This window comes from Equus asinus, chromosome 8 (assembly GCF_041296235.1).
Source record: "Equus asinus isolate D_3611 breed Donkey chromosome 8, EquAss-T2T_v2, whole genome shotgun sequence".
NCBI lineage: Eukaryota > Metazoa > Chordata > Mammalia > Perissodactyla > Equidae > Equus > Equus asinus.
The window spans coordinates 37,071,760-37,094,073 of record NC_091797.1 but is presented as its reverse complement, the minus strand read 5'-3'; the positions used below and the strand labels follow the sequence as shown (position 1 = coordinate 37,094,073).

The 22,314-nt window shown below is 35.0% G+C and overlaps 2 protein-coding genes across 2 annotated transcripts; one reads left to right on the top strand and one right to left on the bottom strand.

Moving 5' to 3' along the window:
• Positions 1 to 997: 997 nt before the first annotated feature.
• On the top strand, positions 998 to 1,928 carry LOC106843518 (olfactory receptor 2J3-like). The gene is given in 2 exon segments (XM_014860549.3): positions 998 to 1,012; positions 1,014 to 1,928. Coding segments are annotated over 2 exon segments (930 nt in total).
• A 19,091-nt stretch (positions 1,929 to 21,019) lies between these two features.
• On the bottom strand, positions 21,020 to 21,958 carry LOC106843517 (olfactory receptor 2B11-like). The gene has a single exon (XM_014860548.2). The coding sequence runs from the start codon at positions 21,956 to 21,958 to the stop codon at positions 21,020 to 21,022; it is 939 nt and encodes a 312-aa protein (XP_014716034.2).
• Positions 21,959 to 22,314: the final 356 nt, after the last annotated feature.

Sequence of the window (22,314 nt, the reverse complement as noted above, 5' to 3'; positions counted from 1 at the left end):
GTCTATCTATCTATTAATCTACCTTTCATCTATGTGGCATCTGTTTTTCTGGACCATTTGAGAGTAAGTTGGAGACATGTCGCTTTACCCCTATACACTTCATTGTTTATTTCCTAAAACTTTATTTTACATAACCACTGTATGGTTCAAATCAGAAAATTCAATATGGATACAATATTATTATCTAATCCATAGTCTTTATTCATATTTCTCCAATTGTCTCAGTAGTGTTGTTATTAGTTATTTTTTCCCCTGTCCAGGATCACACATTTAGATGTCATGTCTCTTTGATCTCCTTTCATATGCACCAGTTCCTTAGCCTTTGTTTATCTTCCTTGAATTTGATGTTTTTGAGAATACACGCCAGCTGCTTTGTCCAATTTGTCTCAATTTGAGTTTGTCTTATGTGTCTTCATTATTAGAATCAGGCTGTGCATTTTAGACAGGAGTATCACTGAGGTGACATTATGTCCTGTTCAGAGCATAATATCAGTGAGCATTTGTTGTTGGTTTGTCTCAACATTGGTGATGTTAACATTGATTACTAAGCTACAATGAGGCCCAGGAGGTTTTTGTTTTGTCAAGGTTACTATTTTTCATTTCATAGTTAACAAATAATTTGTGGGGAGATAGTTCAGACTATGTAAGTATCCTGTTTCTGATCATATTTTCATTCACTAGTTTTTAGCATCCCTTTATGTGTTTCTAACTCCACAATTGCATCTATATTTTTAAATTAGGATCCTATCAAGAGAAATAACATTCTCTTCTCCACAATTTCTTTATTATTTTTTTATATGTCAGTATGAGCTTGTAGAGTCTTATTTCTTTCAATTCATTAGTATCATCATTTTTCTTAATGCCCAGATTGTCCAAGAATCGAATAGTGTAGGCCCTTCAAACTGGTTTCTGTTTCTTTTTCATGTGTCCTTATGATTCTTGAGGGATTTCCCTACTTTTTTCGAGTGTATGTGATTCTCTCCTCAGGTAACAAGAAATGAACGATGATGGAAAAAATCAATGCAAGTTCTGAAGGCTACTTTGTTCTGCTGGGTTTTTCTAAATGGCCTCATCTGGAAGTAGTTCTCTTTGTGGTTATCTTGATATTTTACTTGATGACATTGATAGGCAACCTGTTCATCATTATCTTGTCATACCTGGACTCCCATCTCCACACTCCCATGTACTTCTTCCTCTCAAACCTCTCTTTTCTGGATCTCTGCTACACCACCAGCTCCATCCCTCAGTTGCTGGTCAACCTCTGGGGCCCAGAGAAAACCATCTCTGATGCTGGTTGCATGATTCAACTTTACTTTGTCCTTGCACTGGGAACCACAGAGTGTGTGCTACTGGTGGTAATGTCTTATGACCGTTATGTAGCTGTATGTAGACCTTTGCATTATACTGTCCTCATGCACCCTCGTTTCTGCCATCTGCTGGCTGTGGCTTCTTGGGTAAGTGGGTTTACCAACTCAGCCCTTCATTTTTCTTTTACCTTCTTTGTACCCCTGTGTGGACATCACCAAGTGGACCACTTCTCATGTGAAGTTCCAGCACTGCTGCGACTGTCGTGTGTTGATACCCATGCTAATGAGCTGACCCTCATGGTCATGAGCTCTATTTTTGTTCTCATACCTCTCATCCTCATTCTTAGCTCCTATGGTGCCATTTCCCAAGCTGTGCTGAGGATGCAGTCAACAACTGGCCTTCAGAAAGTCTTTGGGACCTGTGGAGCCCATCTTATGGTTGTAGCCCTCTTTTTCATTCCAGTCATGTGCATATATCTCCAGCCACCATCGGGAGATTCTCAAGATCAAGGCAAGTTCATTGCCCTCTTTTATACTGTTGTCACGCCTAGCCTCAACCCTCTGATCTACACCCTCAGAAACAAAGATGTAAGAGGGGCAGTAAAAAGACTAATGGGGTGAAAGTGAGCCCACATACTTGTGGCATTAACAGTATAATAGAGCATCTCTTCACCAATTGTTCGTCCAACTATCCATTCATAAACCACCCTTTCATTCACTCTCTCTATCAACACTTATTGAGCATCTACTCTCAAAAGGTAACAGAGTTCTTGGAAACAGATATGAAGTAAACACAGTCTGCTTCAATACCAACCATTCTCTATTGGAGAGAACAGCCGTGTAAAATTTAGATCAAACATGAATATTACATTTCTTCTCCAGTGGAATAAAGCTAATAAAACAAAGGTACTCTTTTCTTAGTTGAAAAATCATGGAATTTGTTGTAAATATTAATAAAAGACCAGGTGTAATTCTTATGGAAAGATATTCTTAATTTTTAAAAACATAGAATATGTATTTTAATTTCTTGCTTATAAGTCAGAATTCATCATAAAGTTTGTCTTCTATCTTTTAGTCATAGACATAGTGAAGTATCTTAAATCTCTTTTCCAACACTGTTACTCTTTTTTGAATTTTAGATAATATTGAGGGACTTTTGTCTGTATTCTTTAACATGCAATTTTGAATAGTAAGAGAGTAACTTTTAGGGGCCAGCCCCGTGGCCGGGTGGTTAAGTTCGCATGCTCTGCTCCAGCAGCCCGGGTTTCCCCAGTTCAAATCCTGGGCACAGACATGGCACCACTCATTGGGCCATGCTGGGTTGGTGTCCCACATGCCACAGCTAGAGGGACACATAACTAAAAATACACAAATATGTACTAGGGAGCTTTGGGGAGAAAAAGGAAAAAAAATAAAATCTTTTTTTTTAAAAAAAGAAAGTAACTTTTATAAATTGTAGCAAGAAGGACTCTGAAGTATTGCAGCAGAAGTCAGCATCTCATATTTCTTTTTTTCCAAAGCAATGAGAAGTGTATTATAAGTGGAAATAACTTGTGAAGCTGTGATATAGAGATTGTAAACTGATTGACATTATAAACTAGATATAGTTAGGTAAAGTAAGTACTTGGAGCACCTGCATAAGCTAAGGAGCAAAAAGGATATCTGAGACAGACAGAGTGCTGGGTTCTGAAAGTGACTCTTGATAAATCCAAAGGGTGTTTAAAAGAACTACTTGAAAATATATCGGGATAACTTTATAATAAAAACTGTATGGACAATGTTATTTGTTTCTTTTTAAGCTTGATTTAATTTGAATATTTGCAGTTAGTAAGTATATTATGAAGATCAACTTATATATTTTCCAAATAAAGAAATGTATTTTTTATGAAAGTAATAGTTTTGTTACCTATATTATTGCCAACTATCTCAACCAGAAATAAGTGTGCTATGTATATAACACTTTAAACTAGCAGGCATATTCAGCTAGAGTGGAAAAATGGATAAGGGGCAATTCAATACAACATAAAATCTTGGCAACACTTGAGATTTGTATGGTAACCAAAATGTCAGTTGTAGTTTTTGAGGCTTTAAAGGTTAGATATGATTGATTCATGCCATATTTCCTAAATTACTAAAATGAAAAACACATCTCAAAATTCCCCTTAATATCAAGTGTGGCTTGCAATTACATCGATTCTGCTGACTTTGTCTTCTCCTTTCTGTGTCTTCCCTTATCTTCAAGTAGGCATAAACAATAATATGGGGTGTATTCACTTCTCCTTAACTTACTGTCCAAGAAATGAAGAACCAAGAATCTTGTTTATGAAGGAAACTTTAGTAAACTATTGGCAGCACATATGGTGAACCATCGCAGAGCAAAAAACCATAAAATCTTAAAACACATAGCTTAGTTCTTTGGACCATCTTGCACTATGGAAATCTTATGGTTTGGGACACCTCATTTAGTATCCTAGTCTCTCGTTATGTAATTCTTTTTTTTTTTTAATTTTTTTATTTTTTTTATTTTTTATTTTATTTATTTATTTTTTTTATTAATGTTATGATAGATTACAACCTTTTGAGATTTCAGTTGTACATTTTTGTTAGTCATATTGTGGGTACACCACTTCCCCCTCCGTACCCTCCCCCCACCCCCCCTTTTCCCTGGTAACCACCGATCAGATCTCCTTCTCAATATACTAATTTCCACCTATGAGTGGAGTCATATAGAGTTCGTCTTTCTCTGACTGACTTATTTCGCTTAACATAATGCAGTTTTTAAATTTACCTTTGTCTTTTCTTCTTGAAAAACATATAAATACCCTTTTACATGTGTAGATGATTTTTTTGGAGTGATATAATTATGGCATATGTGATCATTCCAAGCCACATTGGCTTGATTATCTATTTATTTTATAATCTAAAACAAAGATCATTTACTAAAAATTCCTTTGATGATTAACACAGCTATTTTTGTTTTTATACTTTTCAAACCACTTATGTGAACCTTATGCAATTTGATCACAGGCAGGATGACAGGTATAAGTTTTTTTTCTCACTTTGTAAATAAGAATATTGCAGTGAAGATACATGACTTTCTTAAGCTTAAACAAGGTGTTTGCAACTACAAATGTGCCAGCAGAGGAACAACTCATCAAGCATCATGAAAAGCTATGGTAACACTGTACCACAAAAAGAAAATGACAGTTTTCTAAAAATCAAACTTGAATTCATGGAAGATTGCAATCTAAATGATAGAGAATTCAAGATAGACACCATGAAGAAAATAAATGAGCTAAAGAAAACTCAGAAAGACAGTTCAGTGAGCTCAGGAATAAAATTAATGAACAGAAGGAGTACTTTTCCAAAGATTGAAACTCTAAAAAAGAACCCAAGAGAAACTCTGGTGCTAAAGAGCTCAATAAATTAGATGAAGAATAAAGTAGAAAGCATTGAAATAGAGAAGATCACATGGAAAAGAGAGTTAGTGTGGTCAAAGATAGAAATGTAGAAATGGTTCAGGAGGAAGAGGAGAGAGAACTAAGATTTAAAAAAATGAAGACATTCTGTAAGAAATATCTGACTGAATTAGGAAAAGCAACATAAGGATAATGGGACTCCCAGAAGGAGAAGAGAAGGAGAAGGGAGCAGAGAGTTTATTTAAAGAAATAATAGCTGAGAATTTTGCAAACCTGGGGAAGAAACTGGATATACAAGTACATGAAGATAATGGAACACCTAATTATCTCAACACAAAAAGACTTCAGCCAAGACACATTATATTAAAACTGTCAAAAATCAATGACAAACAAAGAATATTAAGGGAGGCCAGTGAAATAAAAACAATAGCCTACTAAACAATTCCCATTAGGCTGTCAACAGATTTCTCAGCAGAAACTCTACAAGAAGGGAGAGAGTGGAATGGTATATTCAAAATATTGAAAGATAAAAACTGTCATTTAAGAATTTTCTATCCAGAAAAGTATCTTTCAAATATGAAGGAGAAGTAAAAGCTTTCCTAGACAAACAAAAGCTGAGGGAATTCATTGTCACTAGCCTTGCCTTACAAGAAATCTGTAAAAGAGCTCTCATACATGAAATGAAGAGGCAAAGGTATACAAAGCTTTAAGCAACATGATACATAGACACACAGGATCAGCAAATTGCAACTCTATATCAGTATAGGTTAGTAAACAATTATATGGTTAAAGTGAAATAAACCATGAAAAATAACTGTAATTACTTCAATTTGCTAACAAAATTCACAATGCAAAACAGATAATTTGTAACAATAAAATCATGCAAGAGGAAGAGGAAAAGAACAGAACCCACATAGGCAAGTGAAGGTAAGATGCTTTCAGCAGAAAAGACTAGCTCATCTATGAAATATTTTGTACAAACCTCATGGTAACCATAAAATAAAAATTCAGAGCAGAGTCACAAAACATAAAAAAGAGGAAACTGAGAAACACATCACAGAAAACCATGAAACTGAAATGGCAGGCAGGAACATAGGAAAAAGAAACAATGTAAATGTAGAGGAACCAGATATCAAAAGATAAAATGGCAATATTAACTCCTCACATATCCATAATCACCCTAAATGTAAAAGGATTGAATTCACCCATGAAAAGACACAGAGTGGCTCAATGGATTAAAAAATAAAGCCCAACAGTATGCTGCCTCTGGTGGACCCATCTCAGCTCTAAAGACAAACATAGGCTCAAAGTGAAGAGATGGAAGATGACACTTCAAGTTAATGGCAACCAAAAGAAAGAGAGTGTAGCCATACTTATATCAGTCATAATAGATTTCAAGCCAAAAAGGATAACAAGAGACAAAGATGGACATTATGTAATGATAAAGGGGACAATCCCCCAGCAATGAGGCATAACATATATTAATACATATGCACCTAATATAAAAGAAACAAAGTATATAAAGCAACTATTAACACACTCAAGAGAAATGTTGATAGTAACACAACAATATTGGTGACTGCAGTACTCCACTTACATCAATGGACAGATCATCCAGACAGAAAGCCAAGAAAGAAATATTTGCCTTAAATGACACATTAGACCAGATGGACTTAATAAATATATAGAACATTTCATCCCACAACAGTGGAGTATACATTCTTCTCAAGCACACATGGAATAGTCTTAAAGATAGACCTCATATGTTGGAAAACAAAAAAGTCTCACTAAATTTAAGGAGATTGAAATGATATAAGCATCTTTTCTGACTACAATGCTATGAAACTAGAAATCAATTACAAGAAGAAAGCTGGAAAAGTCACAAATATGTGGAGACTGAACTACATGTAACTGAACAACTACTAGATCAATGAAGAAATCAAAGGAGAAATTGAGAAATACTTGGAGAAAATGAAAATGAAAACACAACATACTAAAACGTATAGGATGGAGTAACAGTGGTAATAAGAAGAATGAATATAGCAATTCAGGCCTACCTAAACAAACAAGAAAAATCTCAGTTAAAAAATATAACACTATCTTTAAAAGAGCTAGGAAGAGAAGAACAAAGGTCAAATTCAGTAGAATGAAGGAATAAAAAAAATTAGAGCAGAAATAAATGAAATAGAGACTAAGAAGACATTAGGAAAAGTCAATGAAACTAAGAGCTGGTTCTCTGAAAAGATAAACAAAACTGCCAAACCCTTAAACAGACTCAGTACGAAAGAAAGAGACACATCTCAAATAAAGAAAATCAGAAATGAATGAGGATAAATTACAATGGATATCATAGAAATACAAAGCATTATGAGAATATTATGAAAAGCAATATGCTAACAAATTGGATAATCTAGAAGAAATGGATAAATTCTTAGAATCACACAACCTCCCAAAACTGAATCAAGAAGAAATAGAGAATATGAGTAGACCAACCACTAGTAAAGAAACAGTAATCAAAAACCTCCCAAATACAAATGTCCAGGATGACACAGTTTCTCTGGTGAATCCTACCAAATATTCAAGAAGTTTCAATACCTATCTTCTTAAAGTCTTCCAAAAAATGGAGGATGGGATTTTCCTAACTCATTTTATGAGGCTAGCATTATCCTGATATCAAAACTGGACAAGGACAACATAAACAAAATTGCAGGCCAGTATCTCTGAAGAACATAGATGCAAAAATTCTCAACAAAATATTAGCAAATCAAATACGGCAATACATCAGAAGGATTATATATCATGATCAAGTGTATTCCTGGGATGCAAAGATGGTTCAACATCAGCAAATCAGTCTATGTGAGAAACCACATTAACAAAATGAAGAATAAAAACTACATGATCATCTCAACAGATGTAGAGAAAGCATTAACAAGAGTCAGCATAAATGTAAGATAAAAATTCTCAATAAAATAGGTATAGAAGGAACGTACCTCAACGTAATAAAGGCCGTATATGACAAACCCACAGCTGACATCATACTCAATGGTGAAAAACTTAAAGCTATCCCTGTAAGAACAGGAACAAGACAAGGATCACTTGTCTTATTCAACACAGTATTAGAAGTTCTAGCCAGATCTGTTAGGCAAAAAAAGAAATAAAATTATCCAAATTGGAAAGGGAGAAGCAAAACTGTCACTAGGTATGGGTGAAATTATTTTATATATAGAAAAACCTAAAAATCCACCAAAAACTATTAGAAATAATTAACAAATACAATAAAGTTGCAAAGTACAAAATCAACATACAAAAGTCAGGTGCTTTTATATACAGTAACAACAAACTAGTAGAAAGAGAAATGAAGAATATAATCTAAATTACAATCACAAGAAAAAGAATAAAATACCTAGGAATAAATTTAACCAAGGAGGTGAAAGACCTTTACACTGAAAATTGTAAGACATTATTGAAAGAAATGGAGGAAGGCACAAAGAAATGGAAAGCTATTCCGTGGTCATGGAATGAAAGAATTAACATGGTTAAAATGTCCATATTACCTAAAGAAATCAACAGATTCAATGCAATCCCAATAAGAATCCCAACGACATTTTCCAAGGAACTATAGAACAAAGATCCTGAAATGTATATGGTACAACAACAGACCCCAAATAGCCAAAGTTATCCTGAGAAAAAGGGACAAAGTTGGGGTTATTACCCTCCCTAATTCCAAAATACATGGCAATTGTATAATATTCAAGACAGCATGGTAATGTCAGAAAAACAGACACTCAGATCAATGGAACAGAATTGAGATCCCAGAAATAAACCCACACATTTGTGGTCAGATAATTTTCTTTTTTTCTTTTTGTGAGGAAGATTGTCCCTGAACTAACATCTGTGCCAATCTTCCTCTGTTTTGTAAGAGGGATGCCACCACAGCATGGCTTGATGAATGGTGTGTAGGTCCACACACAGAACCCAAACCTGCAAACCATGGGCTGCCACAACAGAACATGTGCACTTAACCACTATGCCACTGGGCCCCAGGTCAGCTAACTTTTGATAAAGGATCCAAGAACATATAATGGAGCAAGGAAAGTCTTCAATAAATGGTGAGAACTAGACAGCAACGTGCAAAGGAAGGAATGAAACTAGACTACTATATTATACCATACACAAAAATTGCTTCAAAATGGAGTAAAGACTTGAGTGTAGGACCTGAATCCATAAAACTCCTGTATGAAAACATAGGCAGTATGGTCTTTGACATCGATCTTAGCAACATCTTTTTAAATATGTCTTTTCACGCAAGGGAAACAAAAGGAAAAAATTAGCAAATGGGATTACATCAAACTAAAAAGCTTCTGCATGGCAAAGGAAACTGTCAACAAAAACAAAAGACAACCAGTTTGAAGAAGATATTTACAAATCATATAATTGATAAGGCGTTAATATCCAATATATATAAAGAACTCACACAACTCAGCAACGTAAAGCAAACAACCCAAGTGAAAAATTGGCAGAGAATGTGAACATTTTCCCAAAGAAGACGTACAGATAGTCAACAGACACAAGAAAAGATGTTGAACATCACTAATTATTAAGGAAATGGAAATCAAAACTACAGTGAGATATCACCTCAGACCTGTCAGATTGGCTATAATTAACAAGACAAGAAATAACAAGTGTTGAAGAGGATATAGAGAAAAGGGAACCCACATACACTGCTGGTGGGAATGTAAATTGGTGCAGTCACTATAGAAAATAGTAGGGAGATTCCGCAAAAAATTAAAAATAGAACTGCCATTTGATCCAACTATTCCACTTTTGGGCATTTATTCAAAGAACATGAAAACACTAATTCAAATATATATACCTAGCCCTAGGTTCATGCAACTTTATTCATAAAAGCCAAGAGTAGAAGCAACCTAATAGACTATTAATGGATGAATGGATAAAGAAGATGTGGTATATATATATATATATATATATATATATATATATATATATATATATATATACAATGGGATACTCCACAGCTGTAAAAGAAGATGAAATCTTGCCATTTGTGACAACATGGATAGAACTTGAGGGTATTATGCTGAGTGAAATAAGTCATATGGAGAAAGAAAAATACTGTATGATTTCTATGATATGTGGTGTGGGTTGAATATGTCACCCCCAAAATCATGTTCCTCTAGAAGCTCACTGCATAACCATATTTGGAAATGGGGTATTTGCAGATGGTGATTAAGTTATAGGCAATGATGAGATAATACTGGGTTAAGGTGGGCCCTAAATCAATCACTTGTGTCTTTATAAGAAGAGACAAACACAGAGAGAGAGGATAGCCATGTGAAGACACAGAGAGATATGCAGGGAGAACTCCAAGTGACAATGGAGGCAGAGGCGGAGTGATGCATCTAAAAGCTAAGAAACACTAAAAATTGCCAGGAACCAACAGAAACTAGGGAGAGATGAGGAAGGATTCTTCCCTAGAGCCTTCAGAGAGAGAATGACCCTGCCAACAGCTGAATTTAAGGCTTCTAGCCTCCATAGCTATGAGAGAATACATTTCTGTTGGTTTAAGTCACTCAGTTTGTGGTAATTTGTAATGGCAGCCCTGGGAAACTAATATAGGAACTGTTAATCAACATATTTTATAATATTGCTATAATGACCCTCACCCTACATTTATATTATTTCTACCTTCAGAAGTAATTTCTCTGGATTCTAGGCTTAAAATAGTCATACAAATTCTAAAGTTGGACAGACTTGGGCAAGTTAAAATATTAAATATAATTCTTCATCTTAAAGATTTAATGAAGAATAAATGTCAAAAGAATATTCTATGAAATGACTAACCATAAAAATGCAAAATAAATGTATATATTGAATGTATTTTACTAATTATTCGCCAGAAATTCTAAGAATATAAATAGGAGAAGCCATTTAGCATGTTGCCAGATACGCAACCAAATTATGTGGAAGCATATAATAATAATAGAAATATAAAAATCAGCCAATTTAAATCACTATTGACTGGAGAAATGCCATATGAAGCTATGTGCTTAAGACAAAAGTATAATCAAATTTCAAGCAAAAAATGGTATCTAACATTTTTATCAACTGTACTTTACAACTTCTTTATTAAAAAGTAGTTTTACTTTTTTCTGGAGTATTTGCTATCACATAGAATTAATTTTTGTCCCTATAGTTTATGAATGACCACTCTCTATCCTTTCCATTATGTCTAGGATTCTTGAGTACAGATGGTTATCTCAGATTAATAGAAAATTTCAATTTTCTTAGAAAGAACTCAGTGATTCTACATTGCTGTGAAGATTAAACAGCAATGACAAGTGGGTAGGGAATAAAAAATTATGAGAGGAAGAAATCCCTTAAAAGAAAGTTGCATATGATAAAAGAATGGAGATTACACACTTCTTTTGATTATTTCAGAAGAGAAGTTTCACAAACATATCACACTATCCTTACTGTTAGAACTCCGCAAAGGAAACTCCTGATTATTTTAGAATTTCCCATAACAACCCTGCAATTTGTGACTAACATTTGAAGAAAAAACATTACTTTTGTTCCAACTATTTGAAAGTATCATTTTTGTCACAACATTTTTAAAAATTGCTCTGTATTATCCTTCATTGAATATTTCTGTTGCACAACCTAGTTTATATTGAATTGAGACAGTTTTATCACATGCTCAGCAGGAGTGATGGAGAATGTATACAATGTGCTAACTGTAATAAGTTTGCTTCTAATCTTGAACAACACTGGACAAAAGGAAAGATGGATAGGTGCATGAATCAAAACGAATTAATTGATGATTCAGTTAAAATCAGTTACTTATTTGAAAGGCAATTTGATTTATGTTAATCTTCAATAGAAACCAAGGGGAATAGGAAGAAGATACTTTCTTACCTTCAAGAGCTCACAATCTCGCAGGAAACAAAAATATATTAAAATAATATTAATAAAAGCTAGAAAATGAGAACTGTTCTGTTAGTGGTACATACAAAATATCAAATGGGATACAAGGAGGTTGGAGAGACTATTTTTAAACTAAGGAATCACTTTTTCGTGGAGATAAGGCATTTGAACTGACCACTGAAAGAATTAAGCAAAGGATATATTAAGTCATAGGTAGTGGCATTGATTGGTAAAGCTAGGATTAGCTCATGAAGAGTCTTGAACTCTTTACTGTTTACTGCAAAGCAGCAGTACTGCATAAATGTTTAAGAGAAAAAGTTTGTGGGTCATACAAAATGGTTTCAATCCCATTTGTCACCTGTCGTCCCAAGTTAATCTAGGAATAAGACTCTGAGATGCAGTTGAGTGTACATGATATTTAGAGTGCCCTTGGGACCTGTGGAAGGGAGGAAAAATGCAGAATTGGGCACATGCAATTTACTTGTGCCTAACAGACGCGTTGGAATGTCATACCCAAATGATTTATACGTTGCCTTCTGTCCTGCTCAGGTCTGATCTGTGTGTGACATTTATATTTAAAAGTTAAATGTGGCATCGCATGTCTGATTTATAATTTTGGTAGATCAGATAATACTCATTTCATGAGAGGCAGTTCAAGTGCTCTAGTTACTTAGTGGCCTTTTAGGTTTTTAGTCTGATGAGAGATGAATAGTAACCTATAAGTTCCTTTTTGAGTAGAAACTGGCTGTCAAAATGAGCTTCTATTATCCCATTGGAACTTGCCAGAGGCTCCTAATAGGATTCTTATCTTCCATAGACACTTCATGTGCCTTGGATCTTTTAGGTGACCAGATGATTTATCAGCTAAACTAGGACACTTTTGAGAGTAAAGGGAATATTATTGAAAATTATGTATAAACAGATAAATATAGTCACTATAGTCATAACACTTGTCATAACCTTATACCACAGCCTGGGCCTGTTGTAGAGCCTTCTCTTGCTGTATCTCACCATGCCCCACCATTCATTACTGCAGCCTCATGGGTTACCTAAAAATGGGTTAGAGCATCTTACTCAAATTAGGAATTCATAAGAGGCATGCCAAATTTGCATTTTTTTTAGTGTGATTGGTACAAAGGTAAGTGAACACACATTCTGATTTACTTGGAACAGTAATGAAGCCCATGTAATTTTATAGTATAGTCAAAATCAGGAAGTATGATGCCTCCAGCTTTGTTCTTCTTTCTCAGGATTCTTTAGCTTCATGGTTTTTTGTGGTTCCATACAAATTTTAGGATTTTTTAAATGTCTGTAAAAAATGCCCCTGGAATTTTTTTTCTCAGGAACACATATTTTTATTTTTTATTGCAATAACATTGGTTTATAACATTATATAAATTTTGGGTGTGCATCATTATTTTTTGATTTCTGTGTAGATTACATAATGTTCACCACCCAAAGACTAATTACAATCAATCACCATACACATGAACCATATCACCCTTTTCACCCTCCTCCCTCCCCCCTTCCCCTCTGGTAAATAGCAATTCAATCTCTGTCTCTATATGATTGTTTGTTGTTGTCATTATCTCTGTCTCTATATGATTGTTTGTTGTTGTTATTATCTTCTACTCATGAGCAAGATCATATGTTATTTGACTTTCTCCCTCTAACTTATTTTGCTTAGCATAATACCCTCAAGGTCCATTCATGCTGTCAAAAATAGCCAGATTTCATCCTTTTTTATGGCTGAGTAGTATTCTGTTGTGTATATATACCACATCTTTATCCATTCGTCCCTTGATGGGCAGCTGGGTTTCTTCCAAGTCTTGGCTATTGTGAATAATGCTGCAATGAACGTAGGGGTGGATATATCTTTATGCATTCATGTTTTCATGTTCTTTGGATAAATGCCCAGCAGTGGAATAGTTGGATCCTATCTTGGTTCTATTCTTAGTTTTGAGGAATCTCCATACTGTTTTCCATAGCGGCTGCACCAGTTTGCACTCACACCATCAGTGTATAAGAGTTCCCTTTTTTCCACATCTTCTCCGACATAACCTTCCTGTCATGTTAATTGTAACCATTCTGATGGGCATGAGGTGATATCTCATCATAGTTTTGATTTGTATTTCCCTGATAATTAGTGATGTTGAATGTCTTTTCATGTGCCTGTTGGCCACCTGTATATGTTCTTTGGAAAAATGTCTGTTCAGATCTTTTGCCCATTTTTTAATTGGGTTGTTAGTTTTTTTGTTGTTGAGATGTATGAGTTCTTTATATAGTTTAGATATTCACCTCTTGTTGGATGTATGGTTTGCAAATATCTTTTCCCAATTGTTAGGTTGTCTTTTTGTTTTGTTGATGGTTTCCTTTGTTGTGAAGAAGCTTTTTAGTTTGATGTAGTCCCATGTGTTTATTTTTTCTATTGTTTCCCTTGCCTGGTCAGTCATGGTACTTGAAAATATGCTGCTAGGACCAATGCCAAAGAGTGTACTGCCTATGTTTTCCTCTAGAGATGGCATGGTTTCAGGTCTTACATTCAAGTCCTTAATCCATTTTTAAAAATTTATTTTTATTGTGGTAACAGTGGTTTATAACATTATATAAATTTCAGGTGTACATACTTATATGTTTCAATTTCTGTGTAGATTACAATGTGTTTACCACCCAAAGACTAAGTATAAGACGTCACCACACACGTGTGCCTAATCACCCCTCTCATCCTCCTCCCTTCCCCCTTCACCTCTGGTAACCACCAATCCAATCTCTGTTTCTACGTGTTTCTTGTTGTCTTTATCTTCTGCTTATGAGTAAGATAACATGGTATTTGACTTTCTGCCTCTGGCTTATTTCACTTAGCATAATGCACTCAAGGTCCATCCATGTTGACACATATGGCCAGTTTCATAATTTCTTATGGCTGAGTAGTATTCCATTTTGTATATATACAATTTTGAGTTAATTTTTGTGTATGGTGTAAGATAAAGGACTACTTTCATTCTTTTGCATGTGGGTCTCCAATATTCCAAACACCATTGATTGAAGAGATTTTCCTTTCTCCATTTGATGTTCTTAGCTCCTTTGTAAAAGATTGACTGTCCATAGTTGTGTGGTTTTATTTCTGGGCTCTAAATTTTGTTCCATTGATCTGCATGTCTGTTTTCATGCCGGTACCATGCTGTTTTGGCTACTATAGCTTTGTAGTATATTTTGAAGTCGGGGAGTGTGATATCTCCAGCTTTGTTCTTTTTTCTCAGGATTCCTTTGGCTATTGGGGGTCATTTTGTTCCATATAAATTTTAGGATTCTTTGTTCTATTTCTGTGAAAACATTAGTGGAACTCTGATAGTGATTGCATTGCCTCTGTAGATTGCTTTAGGAAATATGGATATTTTAACTATGTTAATTCTTCTAATCAAGGAGCACAGAATATCTTTCCATTTCTTTGTGTCTTTTATTTCTTTCAGCAATGTTTTATAGTTTTTGGTGTACAAGTCTTTCTTTCACTTCTTTGGTAAGTTTATTTCTAAATATTTTATTCTTTTTGTAGCAATTGTAAATAGGATTGTATTTGTAATTTCTATTATTACTATTTCATTGTTAGTGTATAGAAATGTAACAATAGTTGCCCAAGGGCTTGCTGTTGGGTGGGTCCAGTCCCTACATCAGTCCCTGACTGAGATGGATTAAATTGGCACTCAAGTGGGCAGGACAGGCCCTGGGCTAACAGGCCAGGGGAAGAATTCCAATGGTGTCTGCCAGCGTCTGTGTCAGCACACCTGTAACAAGGTCACAATATTGGCTGCCACCTATGTTTCACTCCCTGGAGAGGTCTCATCTCTCAGGGAGATGCACCCAGAGCTTATCAGATGAGTCTCTTTTCACCAAAAGACTGTGCACCTTTCTTTCTGGTGATTTTAGCTTGCTTTCCAAAATGTTTGAATTTATGCACAGGCCTTTTAAGAGCTGGCTTTTCCACACTTATATGATAGCTTTTCTAGGGGTAGTCCCCATTGTAGTTAATAATCAGTAAAGACAGATATTACGACACTAGTCTCAGTTGTGCTGAGTCTGAAGGATATTTATAGTGGTAACCTGCTCAGGACCCCCACTCCTCCAGGGAGGGCTGCATACCTTAGGATTGCTGCAGGCTGGCTGTGAGGCACCATGGCTTCTGAAGGTGGCTTTTTTCTCTCCAGAAAGGAATTTTTGCCTCTTCTGCCTCAGTCAGGACTATCCCTTGTTGCAGGGGTTCTTTTTATCCAGTTTTCAATTCTCTCTCAGGGGTATTTGTTTCAAGAATAGTTGTGACTTGGTTGTGTTCATGGAAGGAAGTGAGTTCAGAGTCTGCCTATGCCACTATCTTGACACCAATCTCCCAGGATTCTTTGTTCTATAGTTCCATGAAATATGTCATTGGGATTTTGATTGGGATTGCACTGAATCTGTTGATTGCCTTAGGTAATATGAGCATTTTAACTATGTTAATTATTCCATTCCATGAGCATGGAATAACTTTCCATTTCTTTGTGTTCTTCAATTTCTTTCAACAATGTTTTATAGTTTTCAGTGTACAAGTTTTTCACCTCTTTGGTTAAATTTATTCCTAGATATATTATTCTTATTGTTGTGATTGTAAATGAGATTGTATACTTCTATTTCTGTTCTTTCATTGTTAGTGTATAGAAATGCAACTGAGTTTTTTTTTTGAGGAAGATTAGCCCTGAGCTAAAATATGCTGCCAATCCTCCTCTTTTTTGCTGAGGAAGGTTGGCCCTAAGCTAACATCCATGCCCATCTTCCTCTATTTTATGTGGGACGCCTGCCACAGCATGGCTTGACAAGCAGTGCACAGATCTGCGCCTGGGATCTGAACCAGTGAACCCCGGGATGCCAAAGCAGAATGTGTGAACTTAACCACTATGCCACCAGGCCGGCCCTGAAATGCAATTGATTTTTAATCTTGCTTTTGTACCCTGAAACTTTATGGTATGCATTTGTTATTTCTAATATATTTTTTTTTGGTATATTCTTTAGGGTTTTCTACATATAAAATCGTATTATGCAAATAGTGACAGTTTTATTTCTTCCTTTCTGGTTTGAATACCCTGCATTTCTTTTTCTTGTATAGTTGATCTGGCTAGTTTCTTGTATAGCTGATCCAATGCTGTATTGAATAATAGTAGCAAGAGCGATCATCCTTGTCTTGTTCCTGTTCTTAGAGGGATAATTTTCAGATTTTCACCATCGAGTGTGATGTTACATAATAACTATATACTAACAAAGATATTGATGTACATAGATAAGCAGTCAAGATTAAGTATTAATAACCCTACTAAAGTGACCTTTCAGATGTGTCCTTTCTCCTAAGACTCTTTTAGTAAACTCAGATTTAGTCATTAGTTTGCACTCTCTCTCTCAAGATAGTTTTCTATGGAATTTAGAGAAAGATGTCCTGATGATTTTCTTCAGTTAAGAATTTGCAGTCCGTGGTAATGAATCCCCTGAGACTAGAAGAAGCTGAACTCTCCATGGTGTGGTTAACTATAATGCTTTCTCAATGGGAATATATTGAGATAATAGCAAGAAATTTCAGAAGTAAATTGTAAAATAGTTTCCCTGCCAAATAGTTTCAATAACCCTGCCCCCACTGCTCATTTGGCCCTTCAATCCTCCTCACTCTCCCAATACAGACAGAACATTACACGTTCATAAAGAACCTTAAATCTGAGGCTTATAGGTGTTTTTTTAAGTACCATTATTTCACTGGAGAACTCTTCTGGGGGAAGATAATTACAAACTCTGAGAGCTAGAAGTCTGTGCAGAAACTACAGTTGTCCAATCTTCAACTTCTCAGTATTAATTCTTAAACTATTTATCATATACTAATATATTGTATGCTTAAACCTTTTATCCTATAATATCATAAAATCACATACAGTTATTGCCTTTCTTTAAGGTCTCTAAAAAAAGTAATATTACAAAATTAAAAAAATTTCATCCTTTTACTCAAATCTTCTTTCATAAAACCTATCTATCTTTTCTTTTTGCAACTGAAGTTCATTTCTTCTTGTAGATAATTAATAAAACCTTTATTTACATCTTTCTTGGAGTTTGGCTCATTTTCTAGAATATTTTTAAACTTCTGCTCCAAATGATACTTTTCTTGATATTAATTTCCTTGATAAAGTCAACACCTCCTGCTCAGTCCTCTAGACTTAAAACATCACCATTAACTTGGCTTGTCTCTTTCCGAAAGGAATCACATTCAATGAATTTCCAAGTCAACCTCTTTCATCAGTGTTTCACACCTCTGTTTTCTTCTTTTATATTTTATCACTCTTCCCCTAGTCAAGGACCTCATTCTCTGTTGCATAGATTGTTGTGGTAAGCTTGACTAGTCAAGTTTCTAGTGTTTTCTTATTTCAAATCATTTTTTACTTTGCTAAATGAAGTATTATTACATAGAGAGGTCTTATATAAAACTTAAAAATTCCATAACATTTCTTTACCCATAGAAATATAGTCTTTAATATTACCCTTGTTTCTGGTCTCTATTTCTTGTTCAATATATATCTCCCTTTCAATGTTGCATACATTCTGCCCCATGAAATCTTCAGCTTGAAACATATTGAGTTATTCATCATTTTGATGAATAATCTTAAATGTCCATCATTTTTCCAAATAGCTTGCTTTAGGGCAGAAAAAAATGTGGAATTTTGGTAATTGAAAGGCTTTCAAATTCTAGCTCTGAAATAAACTATAGATGCTCAAGAATTAATGAGTCCAAGTTCATCATCTATTAACTGCACAAAATACCTACCTTGCAGGGTATTGAAGATTAACTAAGATTTAAAATAAAAAAATGTTTAACACATTTACTAACTGATGGCGTCTTTCCAATAGTTGTGAGTTCTCCTTCTTAAACATCTCCATGATTATGGCATTCCCTCAACCAGTAATATGTTCCTGTATTCTCTTACTAAATATTCAGTTTTTTCCACCTGCTCCTAGAAAATAGATTTAATTCTTCCTCTCTTTTTTTCACATTTTAGTCTTTTTCCTGTCTTCCAGATTCACATTCTTTTTAAAAATTTTATTGCTATATACTTTATATACAAAAATTGCACATATTTAATGTGTACATTTTGATGAGTTTATACATGTGCATATATCCATGATATCATCACCACAAAAAAGATAGTGAACATATCCATCACCTCCAAAAGACTTGTGCTCTCTGCTTTTTTTTTGTGATAAGAACACTTACCATGAATCTGTGCACTTAAAAACTTGTTAAGAGAGAAGAAGCACATTCTTGAATGTGCATTTTAGCACTTCTTGCGTTCATTGTTATAATTTATTTTAAAGAAGACCTTAAAGAAGTGGAAAGTTGGAGGTGATACTATTATAGGCAAAAATAAACAAATACACAGAAGACAGAAAATGCAGAAGAGTCTAGGTAATGGTAGTATTATAGTACATACTGTGGTTGACTGGGGAGGTGATGATGGTTTTAGGGGTAGTGCACAATGTGGTGGTTGAAAAGGAAGAACAATGGGAAACAGATTTAGAGATACTTTAATGCAATGGATTTACTTTCTGTGTGAAATAAAGTGAAACTCTACTTTCAGTATCTTTTATCCTGAGATTTTTGCATATAATTCCATTAGGAAATCCTAATTTTTTAGAGTCTGAATAAGATTGACACTTCCGTAATGTGCAATATTTACAGGCCTAGAAAGTAGTATACAGATTAACTGTGTCCAGGATGCAGCATAATTTAAGAAAGCAGTCAGAACAACTCTAAGCAGTCTATAGAGAAGATTTTGACACAAATCTTGCTGATTTTGCCCTGCCCCCTGCAAACTAAAAATTACCGTATTTCTCTGTTGGGAAGACTAACTTAGACAAATGATGTCTTACCTAATAAAATGATCTGAGATATTCTTTTACATAGTAGAAACTTTATTTTGATGTGTGTGTGTGTGTAAAAATTAAAAACATTTTCTAGCAATCAGTCAACAACTGATCAAATTTTAAAGTTACTTAGAATTTTTCCAAACTGCATACACTTAGGTCCATTTGTCTCAAGAACTTGACCAGCCACAGAAAATCTGTTATTTTTCAGAGTGGATCAGGGCTACACTTGATTCTTGTTCAAGATAACCTGCAATTTTCCTGGAAATAATTTGTTAATTAATCATACCAGAAAAGCCCAGATGCCTTCCTGTTTTCCTTACAAGTGTTCATTTATTTAATACACAACATCATGTTGACTTCTCACAATATTAATTTACACCAAATAACTATAACAAGTCATTAATTTGCTCCTAAAATTTTTAACTAATTTTATGACAAGTTTTACATTTTGGGTGTGAATCATAGAAGTAAATTTAACACTTTCAACCTTTCTTGATACAGATTCTGAGCTCCTTTGCATCCAAACTTTATATGAACAAAAACATACTCATATTGTTTATTGAAGTAATCAAATTGCTTTCCTATTCAGAAATACAAATGATTTCTTTCTCAGACTGATTCTGAAGTTTCAAAACGCATTTCTGGCTATTCCAATGATGCACAGAAATGTTTCCAGGTTTTGACTCATTATTAATATCACTTCTTTGTTCTTTCACTTAAACAGAAGGCTCACATTTATAACATTAAAAAGGAACTTTAAGAAACTTATCCATATATTTTGTCCCTATGTTTCATTCATTTTAATATTTAATGGTAAATTCTTTAATTAAATTACAAAACTCTGCACATGTTCATTAAACAAGAGTAGCAATGTATATTTATGAAGCAATAGCTGCTATATAAATTGAGGTTGATGAACTTATGAGACTCATGGTTGTTCGAACGTGTAGAGTGCCTCACAAGGGATGTTCACTGTAGCCATGCTGCCCACTTAGACACGGGCCAATCCTGCAGAGAGTGATGAAGTGTTTCTCAGGTGACGTGGTGATAGGAAGTCCACTAAAAAATGGTTGCCATCTTCCTTTATGAAAATTAGCTTGAACTCATGAGCTTATATTACAACTTACACTATTACTTTATTATTTTTTTTTTTACTATTTAATGTAGTTACTATTTCAGTATGTACCAAGTGGTACAGAATTATTTTAAATATATTTTCACAGAGTGCCATTACTGGTGTATATTAGCCAAGTATCATCCTTGTCTGACACCATTATAAAGAATATCAGAAGCATAACTAATTTTGCAAGAAGAACATCTAACATGAGATGGGGGGAAATAGGAGACAAGAATGAGTTATTAGAGAAACCCCCATAAACCTACTCTCATTGTTAAATAATTTCATTTGATGTCCATCAACTATCATTTGGATGTGAAAATGCTCCTTGCCAAGTTGCCTAATGCCCCCTTTACATCCTTATTCCTCAGGGTGTAGATGAAAGGGTTGAGTGTAGGAGTCACCACTCCATAGAAGAGAGCCATGAACTTGGGCTGGTCCCTTGAGATGGAGGAGGGGGGCTGAAGGTACATGCTAATGCCCGGGCCGTAAAGTAAGAAAACGACAATGAGATGGGAGGAACAGGTCCCAAAGGCTTTTTTCCTTCCCTCAGAAGACTTAATTTTGAATACAGCATGTCCAATACAAGCATAGGAAGCAAGAATTAAACATAGCGGAATAGCTAACATAAAAATGCATACCACTGAGAGTGTGAGCTCATTAATACCCTTTTCACCACAGGCAGTCTTTATTAGAACAGGAATCTCACACACCAGATGATCCAATTTATTGAGACCACACAGTGGCAACTGTAACGTAACAGTGGCCTCTGAGACAGCGTAGGTTATTCCGCACAGCCACACAGTGGACACTAATAGGATACGGATGTTCTGATTCATGACGAGGGTGTAGTGTAGAGGCTTGCAGATGGCCACATAGCGATCAAAAGACATGATAGCCAGAAGCAGACATTCTGTGGCTCCCATTGTGTGGAAGAAATAAAGCTGAATGGCACACCCCATATAACTTATTGTCTTCTTAGTGCTTCCCAGGTTAAACAGCATCTGAGGGACAATGCTTGTGGTATAGCACATGTCTAAAAAGGAGAGGTTAGTGAGGAAGAAATACATGGGGCTGTGCAGACGGGGGTCTAGCTTGGACACCAGAATGATGGCTATGTTTCCCATCATGGCCGTGGGGTATGTTATAAGAAGAATAATGAAAACAGGAAGCTCTAGCCAAGGACGGTCAGCAAAGCCCAGTAGAATAAACTCTTCAGGATGGCTTTTGTTAATTAGTGCCATAATCTTCAATTTCTTTAACCTATAGTAGGGAAGTGGCAGGAAAGGTAGAAAGAGTTATGAGAAATGACAAAACATAATTATGAAATGGCCATCTATTCATAGAATATGGGTTACAGTAACTTGTGGGGGAAATGATAAAAGGGATCTGACACCAGGTGACTTAATTTCCCTTTATGACACTACAAAATAAAGGCAATTACCTTACACATATAACCTAACCGTTCTGAAACTGAATTTCCTCCTCTGTGAAATAAGGATAACAATAAGCATTTCCTTGGTTATGGTGAGGATTAAATGACAAGTAGAAACAACTTTGTTTTGGAAACTCCAAAGCAATGGTTTGCAAGGCTTGAATA

Excerpts from the sequence above, each read along its gene's own strand:
- LOC106843517 (XM_014860548.2), bottom strand. The coding sequence starts at position 21,958 with ATGGCACTAATTAACAAAAGCCATCCTGAAGAGTTTATTCTACTGGGC.